This window comes from Cyclopterus lumpus, chromosome 17 (genome assembly GCF_009769545.1).
Source record: "Cyclopterus lumpus isolate fCycLum1 chromosome 17, fCycLum1.pri, whole genome shotgun sequence".
Classification (NCBI taxonomy): domain Eukaryota; kingdom Metazoa; phylum Chordata; class Actinopteri; order Perciformes; family Cyclopteridae; genus Cyclopterus; species Cyclopterus lumpus.
The window spans coordinates 5570762-5591715 of record NC_046982.1 but is presented as its reverse complement, the minus strand read 5'-3'; the positions used below and the strand labels follow the sequence as shown (position 1 = coordinate 5591715).

At 47.6% G+C, this 20954-nt stretch overlaps 1 protein-coding gene across 1 annotated transcript in view; it reads left to right on the top strand.

Annotated features, from left to right (window-relative positions):
* LOC117746294 (cadherin-24) overlaps positions 1 to 20954 on the top strand; it is a 79931-nt gene that overhangs the window by 50649 nt on the left and 8328 nt on the right. The window contains exons 6-10 of the mRNA XM_034555342.1: positions 3297 to 3478; positions 12188 to 12444; positions 13499 to 13635; positions 15980 to 16101; positions 18295 to 18412. Of these exons, the coding sequence (XP_034411233.1) occupies positions 3297 to 3478; positions 12188 to 12444; positions 13499 to 13635; positions 15980 to 16101; positions 18295 to 18412 (816 nt within the window). The remainder of the gene's footprint in view (positions 1 to 3296; positions 3479 to 12187; positions 12445 to 13498; positions 13636 to 15979; positions 16102 to 18294; positions 18413 to 20954) is intronic.

Genomic DNA, 20954 nt, shown 5'->3' with positions numbered 1-20954 from the left:
CTCCCGTTCTGCCACAAGAACGTCGAGTTGTGATGATTCATCCCACAGGTGTTGTACGGGGGTGACGTCAGAGCGCCGTGCAGTGTTCTCCCACGCCGGACCCAGAAGCTGCAGAAATAAATTTTGAGGACTCATTTTTCCAAATGTATTTTTGGTTCAATGCTTGAAATAAGATCTGTGGTGGGCACAAACTTAAGAGATTTTAACATCTGGTTTCGACGATATAAAACGGGCCAGTGTGTATGTTTCGATTTGTGAAGTTTTTCCGTGTTCTGAAAAAGGCTGTAGCTATCAAGTGGCTAAAGGAGACGACTAAATAGCCACAAGAATGTGAGGAAATTGACAGTTTTGGTGACAAAAGAAACAATGAAGTGTGTGAGAAGTATTCAAAATAATGACTTTGCATAAATTAGGGGACGCCGGGCTCGTTGAGCATCGAGTAATGTGTTTCTTTTTTTTATGGAGAGCAGCACTGCGGGAGTTTATTCTGTGTCTCACTGTGTGGAGTCGTGCTCACGGACTACTTTTAAGCAACCGTAAAGTACTTTTCCTTTTCAAATACGTATCTTTGAGTCTATAAGTTGTGGTAAGTGCACTGGAACCAGCCATTATGTCCTGTACATTACACTTCAAGCAGTGGGAAACACTCAAGTGCATCCGGTGTAACACCTTGAGTAAATGGCAGAAGCGAGAGGAGGAGGGGGAGGAGGAGGAGGAGGAGGAGGAGGAGGAGGAGGAGGAGGAGGAGGAGGAGGAGGAGGAGGAGGAGGAGGCAACAGTTGTTCACAGGAAAATGAAGTAAAGTGGTTAAAAAAAAAAAAGAGAGCCAGAAGAAGTGGGTAAAGAGCAGCCTGGAGAGCGGCATATGCTAATGTCGCAGATTCATGGCCCTTTACAGCAGCACGACCCCCCCCCCCCCCCCCCCCCCCCCCCCCCCCGGCCCGCCTGTAATGCACAGGAAATGCTGCGGATCACTACTTAAGCATATTCAACCATGGAAGAAACTAATCATATTCCAGAGGTCGGTGGTGAATTTAGTGTCATTTGGTCTGTTATGCAATCTCGAAGAAAAAAAAAAGATTGCGGCGGCAGCAGCAGCCGGAGAGGGGAACACAACAATGAACGAATAATACATTTGATTTGTGTCGTGTTCTTCGCTGGAGAGTTTCTGCCCGACAGCAATTATTAGAAGCCAATCAGGTAAACACGGAGCGATGTTATAAAAGGCGACTTATTGAAGAATGGAGAAGCTATTAGATTCACTGGCGTTTCATCTTGATCAAGAGGGAATTTGTTCTAATCCAATCAAATCCATCCTGGCTGTTTAGAGAGTTGTCCACACAAATATCCTGACTCATATTGCCACAGCAATAACGTGCTGATTCTCACTTCGATAGCCGAGGCGAACGACAGGTCGGATGATGTTTTCCCTCTGTTGATCGTTATCCCCCCGCTTCTACGGATCCGGTTCAGTATTTAGTGCTGATCGTACAGATGGATGTCCTTATTGCGAAGGGGGGGGGGGGTACTTTGTCTCAACAGTGTGGTTCAGTTTCTGAGTGAAACACACAGTCCTGTGTTCAGGCAGCAAGAGTCAATAACTGGAGGTGGTCAAAAAAAAAAGAGAAAGAAGTAAACACAACCGTTGAGTTGACTGCTGTGTTCAACCGAGCCGATTGATTGGACTCTGACCTTCACCAAGTGGAGAGCGCTGAGCATCCTGAGGACAGTTTACGCTCCACTAGTGACAATTAAGCATAGAACAACCAGATAGTTCAAACTTCTTGTGTTTCTAAAAAAATCCTTGCTACTCGGGTTTTAATTGCTTTAAGCTCGGGCGGAAAAAAGTAGTGCTGGAAAACCAAGACCCAGCGGTTCGCCAACTCTCCTCCAATGAGAGAATCTCGCACGGCGAGCTCCGAAGGTCGCGACATCCTCGTGACAAAGTCGCCACGTTTTTATTTCTTCCATCGGGGGCCGAATGAAGACAGAGCATTGTCGGAGCATTCGATTTAATCGATCGGCGTTCGGATTTGAAAAGAATTGAACCAAGAACACATCGGTACTTGTGACGGGTCTGAAATCTGTGATGCTCATCGTCTGCTCTTGGGGGCTCTGGCGGATCCCCGTGTTTTCACGTTTCAGGTCCGAGGACTCCTTTTGGAAGCGTGAATAAAAAATAAAAATAAAAACGAAATGAATCGGGGAAGTTGACAAAACCAAACCCCGTGGCTGATGGCTTTGCTCGCCTCCGCCGCCCTTGATCTCCCGATCCCTCGAGGCGGCCGTCGGTCTCGCTGCGATGTTGTCACATTTACAGAAGCCGTCTTGTCCACGACGCTGCCTATCTCTTATTCTGTCAAGCAGATGTTGTTTGTGCGATGTTGTTCTCCGCTCACACTTACAGGTCTATCTGATTCCCTCAGCTTTAGCGGGGCAGATAACGGCTCTGTTTGAATGAGCCTGTCTGTTCCGGGAGCCAAATAGTGATATCTTAGCTTTTTCCTCCGCTCTATTTCCTACCACACTTATTCTTGTCAGTGCAGCTGGTGGCCAGTGTGTGTGTGTGTGTGTGTGTGTGTGTGTGTGTGTGTGTGCGTTGCGATGAAATAAAGCGGCAGGCGGATATATGAATTTATGTGTGCATGTGTGCTTTTTTATGCAGTAACGCGAGTTCACAGATGCACTCCATATTTTCATCAGATAGGTGCATCGGCTGATCGGTAAGAGAAATGCACTGCGCGTGTGTAAACCTGCAGAGCCAGCAGAAGGACTCTAATAATGTGCTGCTTTAATGGGCCCCGATGTCAAAGTAAAAGCAGCATGTTTAAAAAGAAAAACGATGGCAGCGCACATGAAAGAGCCTGTTATCTTGATGAAGCCCTGTTTGCAGGAGGAAGGAGCAGACGGGGCTCGTATCGCCAACTTGAAATGTTTGGAGGGAGACAAAGCGGCTTTTCTTACCTGTAATCTTAGTTTGTTTTTATCTCCTCTGTTCCTTCTGGTTTAAAAAAAAAACCTAGCTTCTTTTAATTGAGTTTTTTTTTTTTTTTTTTTTTTACAGCCATATTTGACTAGCCGTTTAATAAAGCCTCAATGCCAAACACATACTCTGCCTTCCTCTTCTTTTACCTTTCCCCTTCATCCTAAATGCAATGCCGCCTTATCTGAATGGGATATTGCAAACATGGACTTCGGCGCTATCGGTGGGGAACAGCAATTTGAAAACGGTTTAAAAGGCAATGTTTATTAATGTCTAAATGAGGTGTGCCTGCCGTGTGTCCCCTTTTTTCCAGGTATGTGGTCCTTCTCCGTGTCCGAGCTGGCCATCCCCGGGGCCGAGATAGGGCGCATCTCGGCGGCGGACGCCGACCTCGGCGAAAACGCCGAGCTGGAGTACACCATCCTGGAGGGGGAGACCGGGGAGACGTTCAACATCACGGGAGTGAACCAAGAGGCGGTCATCACGCTCAACAAGGTGAGGCGACGGGGGGGGGGGGGACACATTTGAGTTGTGTTTCGCCTGTGCGTCATAGCATCGCTAACAACATGTAAGCCCATTAACCCGGAATTACCTGTGCGCACACAAAGACACTGTGTAAGCCCGTCCCATTCCCCGTGATTCATCTCTCTCTGCATTCTTTTCAGCTGGGGATTTTTAAACAAGTGATCTATATTCATCTCGCCCGTTTCTCCTTATTTGACTCCCATCGGAGGAGAGAGGGCTTTGATGTTTTTCTGACAAGTGAATTTCCTGCTTGATTCACTGCGAGCCGGCCTCCTCCTATCTCCATCTCCATCTGTTTACAGGGAAACACAATGAAGCGGAAGCGTGACGCAAATATTTTCCACGTAATTTGCAGCGAGAATGTTTGGACCGCCGTCGAGGTGTTTTGACTGCTGCCGCCCCCCCCCCCCCCCCCCCCCCCCCTCCCCCCTGCCCATGCAGAACATTTTTTTTTCATGTACAGAAGGATCAATGAGGCGCCGCCTCTTCATCCTCAGTTCGGCTGGCAAACAGTTCCCTATAGTGTAATTTGGGTGATTTCAATTTCAAACAGTCCCTGTCGTCTCCAATAATCACATTCTTATGAGGATGCAGGTGCACGGGGGGGAGGGGGGAGAAGAGTGCTGCCACCCACTCAATGCATACGCGCCTTTCTCTCGTCTCTGGAGAAAGGACGGGTTCCTCTCACATGTAACGTAGACTTAAAGGGGAGATGGGGAGCAGTGTGTGTGTGTGTGTGTGTGTGTGTGTGTGTGTGTGTGTGGCGCTCATCTGAGATGCTTTCATTTCAAATGAGCCCTACACACACCTCAAAATACACCCAAGTCTCTGTCAGCCTCCTCTCCGCTCATTGGGATGGCTCTCGTGTACCCTGCAGTACGAGCCACATGCAAGCATGAGGTGTCAACGAGAGGGCTTGGGGGCGAGAGGAAGGTTCTGGAAGCCAGAAAATATTGAAAAATCGGTAATTTTGCAGATGACTAATGTGGTTTGTAATACCAGTGATGAAAGAGCTGAGCTGAAAATGTCCACTGCAATGTCCCGGAGTTTTTCTACTCCACGTTTTGTATCATTAAACAATGATAGTAAGCAAATTAAATCCTTCCACGTCTTTGCTCACGACGTAACTGATTAGGTTATTATCAAGGATTCCCTCCAGACATGTTTTAATTGTTATAAGCACATTTAAAATGACTTCTACTCCTCCTTCATTAAAGAAATCCAGCATCTATGAACATTAAAATTTAGTTTTTTGCAAAACTGATGGGCCCATGGTGTCTACTGCACCAAAAGGCCTGAACTCCTTGTGCACCGGAGGCTCCACGTCACCGCCACGGTGCTGCATGCCGAACTGTGATCACTCAGATTTAAGCTGAGCTCACTCGGCACTCTGAAGGTCAAACATCTCACGGAAGAAACCGAGAAGAACACATTTCTGTCAATCCAGTAATCGATCGTTCCAGCAGCGCTAGCCTTGTCCTTCTGTTGAACAGAACATACTAGAACACTGTATCCCATCAGTGAAAACTATATCTTCAAAATTTTTGCAGTTCTACATTTTTTTTTCAGAAAAGTCTCCAAACTCGTATACCATTTTTTTTTTTTTAAAAAAAGCTTGTCAAAAAGGTTCCTGAAGTTCCCCGAAATGCGAATTTTTTTGGAGACGGCTTGTTGTTCAGGGAGCAGAAACAATAACCGTGATTCGGTACAAAAAAACAACATATTGCTATCTGTATTGAAAAGTACCACATTAGTCAAGCCGTGAGCTGTGGGTGTTTTCACCGGCGAGCACCTGTGCACACGTGTGTGTGTGTGTGTGTGTGTTTGTGTGTGTGTGCGTTTGTGTGTGTGTGCGTTCATAAAGCCAGGTAGCCATGCCACCCCGTTTTAAATTCACCTCCGTGTCGGCTCTCAGCCTTGGGTTTGTAGGAATTCGTTCAAACACAATCCGCACCTGGAGGTGGTGTCTAGAGTGGGATTTCCAAGCCCCGCTGTGAGCTCCTTTGAAGAGGAGCAGAGAGGCAAGGAGAGGACTGGAGACGCAAGAAGAAAGGAAACCGAGAGGCAAGGACACAGGGAGGAGGAAATAGGAGCAGGGAAGGAGAATGGGCGGAGAAGATGGAAGCACAGAAGGAGGAGTGTTAAAATGAGGTCCTGAGCGGCGGTGACAGCAGAGAGTGCAGTGGAACAAGGGAGTAAGAGTATGAAGGAGAGAGAGAGAGAGAGAGAGAGAGCTGCACATTGACAGCCACAGAGAGAAATGAGAGGCACATGGAGGTAGCAAAACCCCCGCCCAGTGCGACACGCAGGTGGAAATGAGGAAAAAATAAATAATAAAAAAGGAGGGATAAAACGGAGGGGAGAAAAACAACTCGGAGACGAGCAGCGTGGCAACAGCGAGAGGAATGAAGGAGTGAGAGCGGGGAGGGAAGACGGGAGGAAAGAAAACCTGCAACCCACTGCGCGTTTAAGGAGAATCGATCAATTCAACATGTGCCGGGGCGATGCACACACACACACACACACACACACACACACACACACACACACACACGGGCATCAAAATGACATGTAAATAAATAACACACCTCCCACCCGCAGCATTCCTCCCACTGGATTCAGCCGCAGCGATCTCAAAGACAGAAACAAAACGTACAATTAGTATTTCAACGTGGCCTCCTCCGTGCTGTTTTGTGTTGCTGTAATCCCTCTTCAAAGGCAGCGAGAGAGGCAGAGAAATAGATTAGGCCAGCATTGCCGCTATGGGTGAAATATTAAATGGAACTCAATACTCACGGGTTACATGTGGATTCATTTTTGAGTGGAACATATATCGAGTGTTTACGGATGCTGCAAGACGGCGTTGTCAGAAATCATCCGTAGAGCCGGCGGCACTGGGATTTTATTTATTTTCGTGTTTGTGAATCGGTGCTCCAGTAAACTCCAGTAAAGATCTGACTCGAGTAGGATTCAACCTCGCCGGGAATCCACGCACAAACATGGAGGACGCAGGCTACTAATAGAATTTAAAACAAACAAAGCGTTACATTTAAGCTCCCCCTCAGCTTCCACTTCGTTAGGTAACCCCCCCCCCCCCCCCCCAAAAAAAGGAAGAAATAGAACAATACAGCCACGTTATCAAAATGTCATGTGTGTTAATACTGAACGTGCCCGTAGTTCAAGAGTCAGAAGGATTTCAAAGTGCGGAGAATCTTTAAGGATTTCTGAGCATAACAATTTGTATTGCCACAGTCGGCCTTGACCTTGCTGGCCATTTCTGCTGCTGTGGGCTGAATCTCTTTAACCGATGATCTAATGATGCACACACACACACACACACACACACACACACAGAGCGGGGACGCCCATCTACACAAGCAGCAATAAACCCCAAAGAGAGAGAGAGAGAGAGAGAGGGGGGGGGGGGAGACAGGGGGAGAGAGATACAGACGCATCAATACAGCACACTTGACCTTGCAGCTCCAGGTTTAAACTTTGGGGAATGGAGGCAAAAGAGCTGCAAAGAGGCGCGATTGCACATTTCGAAGACGAGGCGGGTGGTGCTGCGGTGCCAGACCTCACCTCAGAATGACGTGTCGGATGGGAGGCTGAGCCGAGGAGAAGAGGGAGGGGGGGGGGTTTAACAGCAGATTAGGAAGAAATCGAGTCAACACAGGGAGCCGGAGGAAGGCGTTAGGAGTTCGTTAAAAAGGAGGCTGAGAGAGAATATGTGATTGCAAAATGGAGGAGGAGAGGGCAGACAGAGGGGGGGGGGGGGAGAACGCCGGAGACGTGCCGATGAGCAGACAGAGAGAGAGAGAGAGAGAGAGAGAGGTGCGAGGGTGAGGGCGGGGACAGGCGAGAGAGACGCGCAGGTCATTAGCAGCCTGCAAGTTAGGGTGCCGACTGAAGCAGCCTGCTGCTTATCACTGCTTATTCACTGTCAGTCCCACAGAGACCCCAGCAGTAAAAAAAACCTTTCCCTCTTTCTCCCATTCCCCCTCTATCTCCTGCCCCCCCCCCCCAACCGCCGTCTCTCTGCATTTCATTACTCTCTCTCTCTCGCTTTCTCGGCCTGATCTCCAAATATGCAGGGAGACACACAGGCTAAACCAAAATACACACACACACACACACAGACGTACACACTCGTACACAGACGTACACACTCGTACACACTCGTACGCACACATAGAGCCTCCCCAACCCCATCCCTCGCCCGCCTCGTCCACGCTCCGCTTGGCGTCTGGGGGCCATGTCAGACGGTGTGTGTGTTTGGTTTGTCTGTGGCTCTGACTCACTCACACACACACACACACACACACGCACGCACACACACACACACAGACACACACGTGTGTGAAGACACACAGTTACGCGGGAAGATACATGCATACACAAAGTGAGTGCCCCCCCTTCCGGTCAGCTCTGTTATTCACTTATTACATATTACTCATAATGAATATACATATTGCTGCTAATGGATTTTTGATACAGCACGCGAGCAAGGCCACAGTGTAAGTAGCAGGTAATTGAAGCATTAGCAAAACTCCCATCAGCACAGGAGCTCTGCAGCAGTGCCCCCTATTGGCCAGAGGCTCACATTCGTGGGAGCGTAACTGCCGGCTGCAGCTCGAGCGTTCCTTGAAATCCACGAGCCAAGTCAAAGGTTCATCAGCTGACCCGAACACAATGAAGGGGTGCTTAGAAGAACAGGGGAGAAGAGAAGAAGAGGAAGAAGAAGAAGAAGAAGAAGAAAGAAAAAAAAAAGACGTGGAAAATCGAAGGCTCGGGAGTGTCTTTGGTAGCGAGAGCATTTCGTAGCGGCGAAGAAACGTTACAAAAAAAAAAAACTGCCATAATCACAGCACCTCATTACACATGTACACTGAATTTAATAGCACGGATATAACATAGTCGGATCAACCAGCCGCAACGCGTAGCGATGTCACGACATCGGAATCCGGGCAGCACACCCGGATTCAGGAGGCCCCCCCCCCCCCCCTTCCGAGGTTGTGTTTTCAGGGTGCTGTGAGCTGCGTAAGCCGGCTATTTGCGTGCCTTTCACTCCTTCTCGTACCTGGGGGACAAGCGAGCTCGTCGTTATTATTTCCATATGCTCTCACTTAAAAAAAAAAATAAACGGCTGGCTAATCCTCGGTCACACGCCAGCAGCGCGACCAGGATTATCTGTGTTTGTTTTCTCACGCCGAGGAGAGATTGTGTTAATCTCCTCACAAAAGACAAAAAAAAGGAGGAGAGAGAGAGAGAGAGAGAGAGAGAGAGAGATGGAGAGAGAACGAGAGAAACCAACGTCTTGCTCATGAGTAGAAAAAAAGGAAAAAAAAGAAGAGAAAAAGGGAAGACACGAGACATCTGAGAGTGCAATAAGACAAGCGACAGAGGGAAGGGATGGCGGCAGAGGAAGAACAAAGTCAAAAGGGAGATTTAGAAGAGTCTTTGTTCTCTCGACTCGGCAGTTGTGCTTGTTGGCAGAAATGTCCAAAGCCGCATTTGTCATCATACAAATGTGATGTGTGATCTTGATTTAGAATGCACAAACTCAAGAAATAACTCGAGCTGCCAGCAACAGCAGGGTGCTGAACACACACTCAGAGCACGCTCACCACACACACGCACACACACACACACACACACACACACACACACACACACACGTTCTCAATAGAGTGTGCATGCCTGTGGGTCGGCCTCCCTGAGAAGAGATGTATTATGTATCGCCAGTCTAGCGTGCGGGTTAGCTAATTAATTTCTGCTCACTGTGAAGTGAATTTGAAAAGGGAAATTGTATCGAGAAATTTGAATTTCAAAAAAGACATTGGGAGAGCGTCGTAGTGCAGGAGAAGGTTACACTCGAGTGTGGGGGTGGAAAGGGAAGGCAACGTTCAATAGAGATAAGGCAGTGTGTCAATATGTTCCGGGGGGCCTTTTTTCTTTTCTCCCGGTGAATATAATGTGTTTGTTTATGATTTTTAACTATTTATGTCGGAAAACAGTGAAAACTAGAAAGGTGCAGTCAGTGGAGAGCAGATCTCCCCGCCAGGTGCAAAGGCCCCTTTTAGACACCAGGGGCTGTTAGGTGTGGTAAAACACACTTCAACGCTAAAAGTGAGTGTCTGCCCCCCCCCCCCCCCTCCCTTGCAATGTTTCCCGCAATGTAGCAGCTGGGGGTCGTCGATGCACTCAGTTGTGTCATCACTAGCCGCCCCTACCGGCTGGTGGTGACTCAGGGGTCAGCAGGAAGTCAATGGATACGAGGAACAGGCAATAAAAAGGTGTTTTGAGAAAGTGTGAGTCACCGTAACCACAGGAGGTCCTTGTGCGCGCGGCCGTAGAATGAGAGTAGCCGTGGACGGACACAGAGGTGCACACTCACTCATAATAATGACAATAAAATGCCCAGCATGCAGCGGCCCGTTCATTCCAAGACCATCAGATGTCGTGGCCAAAGGGGCTCGGTCTAGTCGGCCAGTTCAAATGCATTCGATGTACCGAACCGACTGGGAGACTCGTAGTCCCAAAAGTAGCGAGGCGCGGCCTTTTATGGTGAGTGTGTGTGTGTGTGTGTGTGTGTGTGTGTGCACTTGGGCGTGTGAAAAACATTTCCACGAGTAACGTGCCACATCTGTTCACAAACGCGCGGAGCGGACAGAAAACATCGAAACACAATTGTGTCGCAGTGTGATAAGTGCTTCCTGTGCGAGGGTGAAAGACGGGTGTGTGCGTTGCGTTTTGTCAGAGCTCTAGGGGCGGGCGGGTGGGGGGGTGGGGGATTGCGTAGGCGTGGTGATGGAGTATGCGAGGCGACGAAAAGGAGGGGGTGCGCGGTGATGGAGTGCTGGAGGAAGGGCGGGCGGGGGGAGGTGGGGGGGTGATGAGTGTGTGCTCACAGTGTAAGTGACACCCCTCCTCCTCAGACAGATTGTCTCTCTCTTTTGCTGTAATGGGGTCCCCGTTAAGAAACCCTTTCCCGCCATCTACCCGCCTAAACCCCTCCCTCTGCACACACACACACACACACACACACACACACACACACACACACACACGCACACGCTCTCATCTCCACACGCAATTCCTCTTGTTTATTTATCTTTTCCTGGAGAGAAATTCCCTCCCGAATTGCCAGCATTTGTTCGCATTTTCGATGCCTTTCACTTCGCCCTTTCCTCTGCGTGATCTTTAATCAATCTTCTAAAACTGCTGATTTGCTGTAAAGCAGTTTGCTCTGCTCGGAGAAAAGGAACGCAAAGAGACGAGCAAATAGGAATAGAGAGATCAGAAAAGAAGGAGAGCGCGCGAGAGAGGATATCAATATTCCCACTACCGCCGGGATCCTCCAAATGATTTTATTTTTTTTTTAATTCTGCATAGCCAGAGAGCCTATTTATCCTCTGTCCAACACGGTTCTCTGTGCCAATCAGAGGATTCATATGCACACTTACTTCAAAAGAACCACTTGTACTTGCCCACACACCAAATACCTTAAACGTGTTGCATTTCTGAGTGTGTTATCAACAGAAGCTGTGTGTGTGTGTGTGTGTGTGTGTGTGTGTGTGTGTGTGTGTGATTACTTGGGTGTGCCCTCGCCAACAATCATGTAGGCAAACCCAATTAGAGGCTCTCTTTTCCCTTCAGAGGGCTCAATCACATGGACGCCTCAGACAAATACTTACTTAACTTCTCTGCGGGCCGAGCCTCGATCCCAAATGAAATCTCTGCTACCTGGGATACAAAGGCATTTTGTAACGCTTCTCGCAGCCAGGTACGAGTCTCCATGGTGATAGTTGAGTCGCCATGGAGATGGAGACGATGTTCCAAACAAGGTTTTTAAAAAAAATGTTATATTATTATTTGTGTGGTTACGTGTTTTTCAATTTCCACGTTTGAAAATCTAACGCTCACGGCAGCGAACCTCTCGCCTGCTCTACATCCGAAAGTGAAATCCATTCTGTGTGTTTCCCACAATGTTTTCACCGGTACTGAGACTCCTCCTCCTACCACACACACACACACACACACACACACACACACACACACACACACTGTCGCGTGTAAGATATCACGCGATAAACTTGCGCAACAACTCCCACAGAGACGGCGGCGACGACGTTCAACTCCCCAGCAGGGAACCCAACAGCGATGTGCGTCCTCCGGTCTTTGCATGTTCAAGAATATCCCGCGAATCAATTCCGAGCAATATCAAACCATCCAAACCCGCGGCAGCTTCATTGTCGGAGCGCTCGAGAATCCTTTCAACTCTTCTGTCGAGCGTCAGAGCGTCTCATTGGCAATGCGGTAACATACTTCACACGGACCCCTACCATCTAAGCACCTTCAACAACCTTCAAAGGACCTCTTCAAAAACCCAACGCCGTGTACCACGGTAACCATGGCAGCGTTATTGACTCCCTGCTGTTCTCAGCTGACTTTGGATGAGACCCTGCTTTGGCCTCTGTGACCTGAATAATTCAGTATTCCTTTCCTTTTGATATGTCATTTATCCGTCATCTTTGGTAAAATGAGTGAGGGTCGGACCACATGAAAGCACAACGCGGTTCATTGGATCCGACGTGTGTAACCTTTGATGATGATATACTTCCACCTTTTGATGATATTTTACCCTGCTAACTAGCCCTCCTCCGCTGTCCTCCCCAGGCGGTCGACTATGAGAGCCGGAGCTCCTACTCCTTCTCCGTGGAGGTCCTCAACCCCGTCGTAGATCCACGCTTCTTGCGCCGAGGCCCCTTCAAGGACCGGGCCTCCATCAGGGTAGCGGTGCTGGACGCAGACGAGCCTCCGAGGTTCTCCCGAGCCCGATACCACATGGACGTGTCTGAAAACTGCCCGCCGGCCTGCACTGTGGGCCGGGTCAGCGCCGTCGACCCCGATACTGGTCTTACCAACAACATCAGGTACAGTAACGGGCACCTGTCCTCATACGGCGTGTAAGAGTTCAGTTGTGGGTGAATTCCTGCTGATCAAGATAAAGCTGGTCTAACTTATCCACTATTATACTCTTTCTGAGGTTTTCATTAATCACATTAAGCTTAATTGGCTTTGCTTAATGGCTAGCTTGGCTCTGTGTTTACAGGTGTAAACCAATGAGCTCCGGAGGTGCTGGGAGTTTTTTTTTGTTCCCTTCGGACAGAGACCGGCTAAATGTTTGCAGTCTTTGAGCTAAGCTAAGCTAACCGGCTGCAGACATGAGAGTGGCCTCAATCTCTCAGGAAGAAAGCGCATTTCCCAAAAATGTTCCTTAGAATTTTTTTAGAAGTTTTAATCTCACCGCTAAAGGGAAAGTCAAGCACACGGTGGTGTATGTTCTTTGTTTATTTGATGTTTTAGAAGCGAGGATTTGCTTGATTGTTTTCATTTTTTATATATATTGATTGTTTTAAACGAGGCATATGTAGTTATTTTGTGACTGAAATCCAAACTCAGCTCTTCAATTAAAAGAAACCAGACACGTGAGTAAAAACAAACCAAATAAAAACAAGCCAACCAAATGCCCACTCGGTGTTCCCTGGAGCCGACGATACCCACATATGTGTTTTCGTGGTCCAATCTTTCCGCTGCTGTTTGCTGTAGGTTTACATTTTTTTCCTGTAATTTGCCTATAACAACCACCCAATTAGCAAAAGTGCTTAAGAGTGAGTGTGTGGGGAGGGTTGATAGTTGGTATATTGCTCGAGATATTAAGATAATCTTCAAAAGAGCTCCTATCAACTGCGATAATCTCCCCATATTAATTCTTTGGCCATTTGAAGGCAGACTTCCTTATCGCGCCCTCACACACTCGCCCCGTGTGCCTCTTTCACTCGGCACCCCCCTGCCTCCTCGGCTTGCTTCTTTCCTCCACTTATTCTTTTATATGCTTCTCTCTGCCCCCACACCCCCCTTTCACTTTCATTCACCTCCCGTTTCTCCACTATCTCCCTCCTCCCACCCTACTTTCCCTTTCTCCAGGTTCTCCATTGATCCTCAGTCGGACCCGGAGGCTCTGTTCCGTATCACGCCGGACACCGGCCTCATCACCACAGCCATGGAGCTGGACCGGGAGCGCGACCACTGGCACAACATCACCGTGATCGCCACCCAGAGAGGTCAGAGGTCGCTCGAACTCGTCACATTGGATCACTCCTCTTATTCGGAGCTGCCAAACTCTCAAAATGGGTCCAACATGTTAGCCCCACCTGCTCCATGCTGATGAGCATGAGGGTGTGAGAGGTTAAAGGAAGTGTGAAATGCAAACAAACGGTGCGGTATCTGAAAAGCACAGTATCTGAAAAAGCACAGTATCTGAAAAGCACAGTATCTGAAAAGCACAGTATCCAGCGCGCGATGCATTTCACTAAGCGGCTTAGCGCTCCAATCATCGAGCCGTGAGGGGAATGCTGTTTGGCGCCACAAATTGTTTGTTGCAGCTCGCCCGCGGGGTCAATTGATCCATACCGCACGAGTTATCTGACACTCGCGATAGATCCGTTCTCATAAGGATTCGAGTGGAGACAAAGAATGAAAGCAGCGAATCGAGCGCAAGCCGCTGCTTTACAGGCTCACCGCGGCTTGCGAAGGAGAGCGCTCCGCTGCCTTTTAGTTTGCGAGCGACTGGTTTTGTCACAGTGTTGTTTAGAAGCTTTCAACCACGGTCAAGGTGAGGGTTGACATAGTCGAGGTTAAACTTTGTAAGAAAGAGTGGTTTCACGTATCAATAAATCAAGAAGTGCTATTATGTTTCAGTTTTAATGATAAGGCCGGCAGTATTGTATGTTTTCTTCTTCGTTTTTTTCTTCACCACAAATGATCTTTCTTCAGTCACTCTCTGTTGTGCCCAAACCACAACGCTAACCGCTGTGGTTTTACAAAGACCTGATGAATGGTGATGCAAAGGAGAAAATCAGCAAATACTCACACAGGGAAAAGACAAAAAAAAAGTTATTTTCAATTCTGCGTGAAGGGGCGTTCACACGAAACGCGTTGCGAATTTTCCGCGCGTCTGGATCCCATGTAAAGTTTGGTTGCGAAATTCGCCGGGCGTTGCGAAATTTCGCCAGAGTTGAAATATTTCAACTTCCAACGCTGATTGGCTGGCGAGTTGCGAAACTTTCGCAACACGTTTATGGGATGTCCACAACAAGTATAAAGCAGAACTAGTGGTTATTTCGACCGTGGTGGATGGTGGAATTTATAACTATAATGTTTAATGTATAATGTTTTTACCGAGACAAGCCAGAGATAAGCCACGCCCCCTTTTCGCCTCCTGGTTGCGAAAGACACAAATAAACACAACTTGTCTGGCGAATAAACTGTGGCGAGTAAAGCGTTGCGAATATTCGGTGTGAACGCACCATGACTTTATTCTGTGCTACATCATTCTAAATTTACTCTTGGCAGGTTCCAAGCCGATATTTGGATCTTCTTCTCAACCCTTAAAAAAAAGAGAAAAAGAAAAGTAGTAAAAGTGAAAGTTTTGCTGAAGAATGCAGCCCAGTGGCCGCCAGTGTGTGCGAGGAGAGGAAGTTGTCTTTCCTGCCAAGTCTTGCTCCGGACAAAGTTCATCTTTACTTAAAATCTACTCGGGGGAGGTGTGTGTGTGTGTGTGTGTGTGTGTGTGGGGGGGGGTCCTTGTGGCAGCAAGTGTTGGTTGGACTGTGAGGGCAGCACAGTGAGGGCCTGTCTTGAATAATGAGCTCCAGCTAACAAACTAGACTGTCGGAGGCCGTGTTGACAGAGAGCCGGGCCGGTTGTATTGCACCCCCTCACCCTCTTCCCCACCCCCACCCTACCAGGATTGCAGGGTTGCCTGCTTAAATGAATGAGTGAAGATGTGTGCTGAAAGCCTGTATTGTCTCCCCCGCACAAGAGCAGCCTCAGATGTTCCGGTGAATGTTCGGCTCAGAGTGTGACGTTTCAAGCGTGGTGGGGAGGACTTCACGCTCGCATGTGTGTGTGTGTGTGTGTGTGTGTATATATCCAAGCGAACGCAGTGTGGGTGACCTCTCTGACAATCCATTGAAGCTGCGCCTCGGTGTAACTGCATGCAGATTGACTGCTTTCTTCTACATCCTTCTTCTGCTCCGTCTTTCTCTCTCTTTCTTAGAAAACAAACAAACAAACACACACACACACACACACACACACAAGCTCTGGCGAGGAATGCAACAGTTTTTGAAGTGGAGAAATCTGACCGCCTGGGAACGCATCAGTCGGACCTCAGCTGGGAGCCCGCGAGCTGTAACACGAGCCAAATGAAGCCAAAAGTGCGACTGTTTGCTCGGCAACGTGTTTCCACGTGCCGTGGACGTTTCTGGACAGAGACTGAAAGGCTCGACCTCACCCCTAATGGTTGCATTAGGGGTGAATTGTATTTGCGTATGTTTTTTCTCCCGAGTACAGCTGTCTGCATGCTTCTCAGGGTGCTGACCGTTTTGTGATTGCCTCTTTCAGACAATCCCAGCCAGGTGTCCAGAGTGCTGGTTGCGATAGAGACCTTGGACCTGAATGACAACGCACCCGAGCTGGACAGACAGTACACAACGGCTTTGTGTGACTCATCCTCCATCGGGCAGGTCAGTATGCGTCTAAGTGGCCTCCGATGTCTGATTGATTGTTTGCATGAAGAGTTCGGCCTTATTTGTAAAGAAATATATATATAAATACTGTATTTAAAGAGTCCATTCATCCTTTTCCATTGCAGGAGGTGACAGAACACAATTTGATGGTCACAGGTTCTGCTTTTGTTTCCACTCGCCTTGGGGACAGGTCTCTGGAACTATACCATAATATAGTTTATATATTATATTACATTACTACATCAATATTTTGGTGCTGCTCATGTCGTAATACAAGCATTTTTCCGAGGTACGAGGTAAATTAACAAAAAGACGTCAAATTCAGGGAAGGCCACACTTACATTTTCATTTCCGAGGCGATGCTGTTATCACCTGACAAATGCTGCTGTTAATTGCACTTAAACTTGAGTTTCGAATTTTATAAATTGTGAATAAAAAGAAAAAAGTAGCAGATTTACTTGAGCAAAGAAACACATGCATCCAATAACAGTGTTAAATAAATGTTCATTTTAGTTCAGCAATTTTTTAAATTTTTTTCTATTGGCCGCCCAGAAAACCCCGATACTGGTCGAACTGCAGTCGGGTATGGGTTTTGGGGTGTCTTCAATACCTCCTTTAGATGCCTCCAACGACATTTACAAGATTAATTTTCCAAGACCTACACTTTGTGGGTTTGATACTTTTTTTTTGGTTACGTTTCCGGGGCTTTCCGGGCCTTCCCATCTCAACTTTTGGATGGATTGCCATCACATTTCGTACACACATTCGTGGTCCCCGGAGGATACACTGCCATGTGAACTTTTGTTGATCCGCTCTTTCATCGAGCACTCGAAAGCACCGCGTCATCAGGGTCTTGATCTGGTCCCTGAATCGTGGAGTTAACATGCTCAACGCAGCAGGGATGTCTCCTGGAAAGAAAGCAGTTTTCCTTCAACGAGGGTGCTGTCCAAAGCCAAACCCATTCAACCGTAGGAGCATATAAAGTTCAGCATCTATTCAAACACGGCGGCGTGCAGCTACCCATTCACCACGGAGGCAGGTGAATCCTCCGTGGCCTGTTATATGAACGATATAGATTATAATGAAACTCCAGCCTGCACTCAGACTTTCCATCCAGACTGCCATGTGTGTGTGTGTGTGTGTGTGTGTGTCTATTTCTCTGCATCATGGTGTTCTTACTTTTGATCCTCCTATCTCAATTATAGAAATCATCTCTGCGCTCCTCAATATCTCCCTGGAAGCCATCCTTAGCTGCCCCCTCCCCCTCCCCACACCCCCTCTCCATCCTCAGTACTCCGAGTGGCTCCGTCGCCATTATTTGGTGTCTTGGCCCATCTGTTGCGTTTTTGTTGTTGTTTTGTTGTCTTTGTTGTTTCTCGCCACTAAATCTGTGACTCGGTGGCAGCGACGTCGATTGTTTATTTATTTATTTTCCGCCTGTGATGTTTCGTGTTTGCGTCTGTGCACCAGACAGTTCAAGAGAGATTAGGATGCCGTTGAATGTGCACGTGTCCCTCTCCGTCTCTCTGCGGGACTTATCCATTAGCCAACACGCGTTTGAATATTCACACCCAGCAACCGATAACATAATGCGACTGTACAGAACAAATGTTCCCACGGCCTGCAGACACCGACTAACTCAACGAGCAGGCGGCGCCCTTCATCCCCGCGTTCAGTCTGGCAACTCGCACTCCAAAAAGCGCCTCTGAGAGGACGTCTTGCATAATGACGACCGGAGTTTTATCATGAGAAATAAATTACCCATCAGCTTGGGCTGCAGGGGGAGATTTTTCTTTCTTCTTCTTTTTTTTTTGGGCTGATTCATTTCGTGACGATTGCCACTGCCGGGCCTGACGCGGATGCCATTACCAAATTGAAAAGCACCACCGTGCGCCGTATTTGTGAAAAGGCGGTTCACGTCGGACACAGTTATTTATTGGGTGTGAGTATCAGACCCAGTCCGTCTGTGTCTCTCTGCGCTAATTGTTTGGCTCGTTTGGATTCCTGCTGACGTCAGCAAATGGCTTGGAGCTAAAAGCACTGTTTCTGCCATTACCTTCTTTTTTCTCTCCCCCACACGCACACACACACACACACACACACACACACACACACACACACACACACACACACATACTCCCACCCTCCCCTCACCCTATCTCGTCTGCTCTCTCTATCTCTGGGTTTCAGGTGGTGCAGGTGTTGCGGGCGATTGATAGAGATGAGGGAGGGAATGACAGCACTGTGTATTTCAGCATCCCTCCGGAGTCCAGCTCTGCCCTCAACTTCAGCGTCAGGGACAGTGGTGGTAGGCACTCAATCTTCTCCTCTCTCTGTATATCTCTTAATATCCTTTTTTGTCTTCCCTTCCCCCGCTCTCCTGACAGACACACACTGTTTCTCCCCTACTTTGTCAAGTCTCTTAATCCCACATTTTCTTTTCCGCCTTTCTCTTTCCATCTTTGTCTTACCCACCCCTCCATACACTGTCTTTCCTTTCCTTTCCCCTCCTCTCAAACCTCTTCCTCTTCCCCTCCGCCTCCCCCTTTCCCTTTTTCTGTCTCTGCCTCTCTCTTCCACCATCCATCTCCCAACTCCGGTGGCCCAATTGTTTTGCTTTGTTATGCTCCTCTCTTTTAGTCGCCCCTCTTGTTTGCCTTCCCGCACCCTCCACATCCATCTCCTCCTCCCCGCAACCACGTATACTTACTGATTTACAAAGAAAGGCTTTTGAAGAAATCAGAGCTGCTTCATTTAATTCACTTCAGCCCGATTGAATTTAGCTACTTAGCATTTGTTTCTAGTACAAGCTCTGTCAGTTCTGCTTTCTTTGGCCCATTTTCCTCCTCAAAGACACACACACACACACACACAGCATGTACAGTGCAAGTACACACTGACATAGACATGCAAAGTACAGTACACAATTCTTATTTCAAGGAAGTGCTGTATTACTGATTGTTTGCATCAAAACATCGAATTAAAGGGTTGGTTTTTTTTGCCGAAAAGAAATTATAAATAAACAAGAAAATGAAATTAAAGTTTTTCGCAGTCGCCAACAAGTACGCACTGTGATACATTCACACATTCTTTATGCATAAAGACACAATAATTTGTCCATAAATGTCGCCCCGAGGAATTCCCGTGAATGCAGAACACAGGCATTTTTGCAGTCAGTGTTTCACACCCAAACACATTGTGTGTATCCTTGAGGCCCAACAAACACGCCGAATAAAACATAAAACATTTGCAAATGTAAAGATTCTGAAACCTGCTCCTTTCACTGTGCAGTACCTCCCTGATTAGCAAGCGGTGTTCTTCTTTTTGCACCTTTGTTACACTTTCTGACGCGTTACCGAACTGGCGATGGGGTGGAAACTGAGGCAGGTCTGCAGCTCACGTGCACGACACAGTTGCATCACCGAAATCACAATCTGAATATTGCTACACCTGCGATGTTATGTAGTTGGGTTGAATTCACGTGTCACAGATGTCAGTCCTTTATCAAACTGTAGCACGTCGATTAGTCCCATATTCTATATTTACTTCTTCATTTTTAGTTGTTGGCCCCTTTTGTACAACACAATATTGACACGTTATCACCAATCATAACCATTTATCGGAAGCCACGTCTCCTTCCACCTGATGAATGTCATGTGTCCACTCTCCTTTCGGCTTTGTTTTGGTCTCCGCCAATTTCCATTTGGCTCTCTGCCAGCTAAATGCGACACCACTGTCACCTGGGTGTCGTGCCATTGTTTCCGACGGCCCATTATTTCAAATCACCAACAAATTGTCCCATTGGACCGACGGCCCATAATCCCAAAAACAAACAGACATTGTTCCGGAGGCCCATTGCACCAAACATACACAATCTCTATGCAACAAACACAAGATCATTGCGAACGTGTAGTCACGGAACCTTCGCGGTCCTTCCCGATAGATTATTTTCCGACCAATGCACGACCCGTCCTTCTCAGTCTCTGATTGGTTTACCCTGATATTCTTGCCCTACACCTCACTAATCTCATTCCTCGTGCGTAACCAACGGGTAATAAGCGGCAGAGTGGTGGGTCATGTGTTCGCCAGCAGGAAACAAAAAAATCTGGAAGTCATTCTGCATAATAATTAGCCGTGAGCTTCTGTTTGTTGTTTGGAGAGGGATTTTTCAGGGTAATGGGCCATCGGAGAAATGGACGTAGGTTTTCGAGATAAAGGGACAATGGGCTTTTCGTTCCATTGGGACCTTTGGGGTTTTGGAATAAAGGGCCTTCGGAACAATGGGCAGTCCCCTTCACCACCTTTTGAATCACTGTGTCAATCTGCCATTTCGGTGCCGAGCAGGTAAAGTGCAGAACGCAATGCTGAAATACATAAAGCAGTCTGTAGAGACCAAAGGGGACGGCAGAGTTGGGTGGTGGGTTCAACAGGACAAGCGACCCCTTTCACATACTATTCGACCCATCGTGAGGATAAAGAGCATTGATTAATCAAGTCTGGTTATCTTAATATGTGTATTATGTCCCGTATCCTGACCTGCTCTGGTTAAACTCGAGGATCCGGAGGATAAACTCGCTTGACAATGGGAATCAAAGGCCTCTTTGAAGTGTCACCCAACAGCAGAACAGAGAAAGACAAGAACACGTTGTGTTCTCATTTGGACAGCCTCTCTGACGAAGGCATGCTGCAGCATTTGCTTTGTTAAAAAAAGAAGAAGAAAAAACACTAATGACTCAATCTGTGATTCGGATCAGAGAAGACTGTTTTGATAACTGAGTCTGTTTTATATATATTTAGACGAATTTGCGGCGCCTTTCATGCCGATGAAATATTTTCCACACAACGTTTGG